Source organism: Euphorbia lathyris, chromosome 7 (assembly GCF_963576675.1).
Source record: "Euphorbia lathyris chromosome 7, ddEupLath1.1, whole genome shotgun sequence".
Taxonomy (NCBI): domain Eukaryota; kingdom Viridiplantae; phylum Streptophyta; class Magnoliopsida; order Malpighiales; family Euphorbiaceae; genus Euphorbia; species Euphorbia lathyris.
The window spans coordinates 79597841-79600414 of NC_088916.1; the positions used below are offsets into that span (position 1 = coordinate 79597841).

The 2574-nt window shown below is 31.0% G+C and overlaps 1 protein-coding gene across 1 annotated transcript; it reads right to left on the reverse strand.

The window, feature by feature from the left end:
- Positions 1-738: 738 nt before the first annotated feature.
- Positions 739-1493, reverse strand: LOC136201375 (calvin cycle protein CP12-3, chloroplastic). The gene has a single exon (XM_065992036.1). The coding sequence runs from the start codon at positions 1322-1324 to the stop codon at positions 911-913; it is 414 nt and encodes a 137-aa protein (XP_065848108.1). The 5' UTR covers positions 1325-1493; the 3' UTR covers positions 739-910.
- Positions 1494-2574: the final 1081 nt, after the last annotated feature.

The window sequence follows — 2574 nt, forward strand, 5'->3', positions numbered from 1 at the left end:
TAGGATGAAAAAATTTATCGTATCTCTCAAATTAATGTTATATAATTTAAATAAAATTAAAATAGTAAAATGTATTATTTTATCCATATTTTACATACCAAACATTGAATAATAATTCTCGACTATCATATACATATAACTAACTAACCGGAAAACCGAAAAACCGATTTCCGAAACTGAACCAAAAATAGGTTAACCGTAATCGATGGACTAGTTTACAGTTTTTATTTTAAAAACCGATGGTTAACCGAAACCAAAAAATAAACCGATCATTTATCGATACACATAAAACTAATATAAATCTATGTAGAAATTTAATTATCAATATATAAATATACATATATTGAATTTTTAAATTAAAAATATTAAAATAACTTAAAATTTATTTGTTTTATCGATTTTGTTAATTAAATTTAAAATTAAATAGTTTTATTTAATATTTAATATTTAAATAATTATATATTTATTTTAGAGTGCATAATTATAGATTTAAAATGATATTTATTACAAAACCGACCGAAGTAATAAACTAACCGAAATATAATTAACCGAATTAAATAGACTGATTAATAATTTTTGTTAATAGACTGGTTAACCGACTATGTGCACCCTTATCCCTATCCAATAGAATTCCAAAACCCCTCTGAAAATATTTCTAGAGAAATAACATTATTCTGAGTTTTTCACTTTTGTAATCTGTGAATATTACTTCGGAAATTATGTTAACTTAAGCCTTAATTCATACTTAATCCATACATTACTTTGATTCACAACACTTAATTAACACATTCATTAACACAAAAGTTTCTACTATTGCTACTAATCTCAGATCCAGAGATTTCAATTCAGAAAATGAAAAAAAAAAACACATAATCCATGATCTTCGCTGCCGAGATCACGATCTTCTCAACTAATCTTCATAAACACGACACTCATCAGTTTCAGGATGATCTTGGCAGAAAAATTCCAGAGGATCTCTTACCTCTAATTTGAGTTTGAAATCAGCCTTGGCTTGACTCACCTCCTCCACTTCATCCCACGCTACTTTGCACTCGTCCGACGTCGTATTTCCCTCGCACACCTCTTTCGCTTCCATTACTTTCTTCTCTATCATCTCTGTAAGTTGCTTCTCTCTCATCTGCGTTCCCTTGAATTTTGGCACTCCTCCCATCGCTTCCACTCTCATCGATCTCTTCCTCTGGATGATGATTCTGGCTGGTGATTTGGGGAAAAGGTTGCACAAGGCCTCCGATCGCGCCGGGAAAGATGATCTGTAGATCGGCGTCGGTGGTGGAGATGTTGTCGTGATAGGTATGGATGCCATTTGTTTTTGGTTGTTTGTTGCTGGATCACTAGATGCTTCTTTCTTGTTGCTTTTATTTTCTGTGTTCTTAGATAGTGACTTTCAGGATCACGATTTCGTGCCGCGAAATGAACGGTTGTTGATTGGAAAAGTAGGTGACGGAGTGGACGGTGGAGATCTGAGATTTCATTGGAGGTTTTATCTTTTTATGATGATTTGACATTTCAAAACATTATCCATATCCAGAACAACCATCTGATTTTGTTTTTTTAGGGACTTAATACATATTTGCCCCTCATCCACATGAATTTTTAAAAGTCTCGATAGCTGTCTGAACTTACCTACAATGTTAATTAGTCTACTGAATTTACATAAATATATTCAATTAATCACTCGATTGCAAAAAATTAAACTAAATATGGAAATGTATTACACACGTCTTAAAAAAAGTAAAACGATCAAGATCGGGGTATGCAGTTTTAATATTAGAGAAGACAAGTTTTATAGCTGAGCAAATAAAAAATTTATTTTTAATCTATTGTGTGAATTGTGTAATAACATTCTAAAGCGTGTGTAACACATCTTTCACATGCGGCTTACTCTTTTTTTTTTGCAACTAGGTGATTAATTGATTACATTTTATGAAAATTTAGAAGATTAATTGAATATTTTATACAAAATTGAAAGAACTATCGAAACACTTTAAAAATTTAGAAAGTTAATCAAACTTTTCGAACAAATTTAAAGATAAATGATGTATTAAACTTTTGTAGGGCTTAATATTTTGTTCCACCTATATGACCCAAAACTTCATTTGCTAACTTTCAAAATTTGTAAGGATAATCAAGCAATATAATGTAAAATTACATCATACAAAGTGACATTAGTACCATCCTTTTTAGATAAAAGGTAAAGCATGTCTAAACTTCCATCTTCTTTTAAAGAATATTCGAAAAACACTAGAGTTCCACATGATAAAGGATTCTTCCTAAGACAAAGATTCTTTACAGAATACAGACTTTGTCAACTCATAAGGATTTCTAGTTGGTAAAAGCCTCGACCTAAAAAACCCTATATATAAATTATATATAGTCGTCAGATACGGTACGATAACTATTATCTCACAACTAGTCCATACTCTTCAATCCTTTCTAAATCATCAATTGACTTAGACATCGGAACATGTTCACCAGACACCGGCCATGTCTGATCTTTGGTTTTGTTTTACAGGTTGATACCAAGGAAGATTGTCAAGACATTTGGACAAAGTT

What these genes read in the sequence shown, in the direction of transcription:
- LOC136201375 (XM_065992036.1), bottom strand. Translation starts at nt 1,324, where the DNA reads ATGGCATCCATACCTATCACGACAACATCTCCACCACCGACGCCGATC.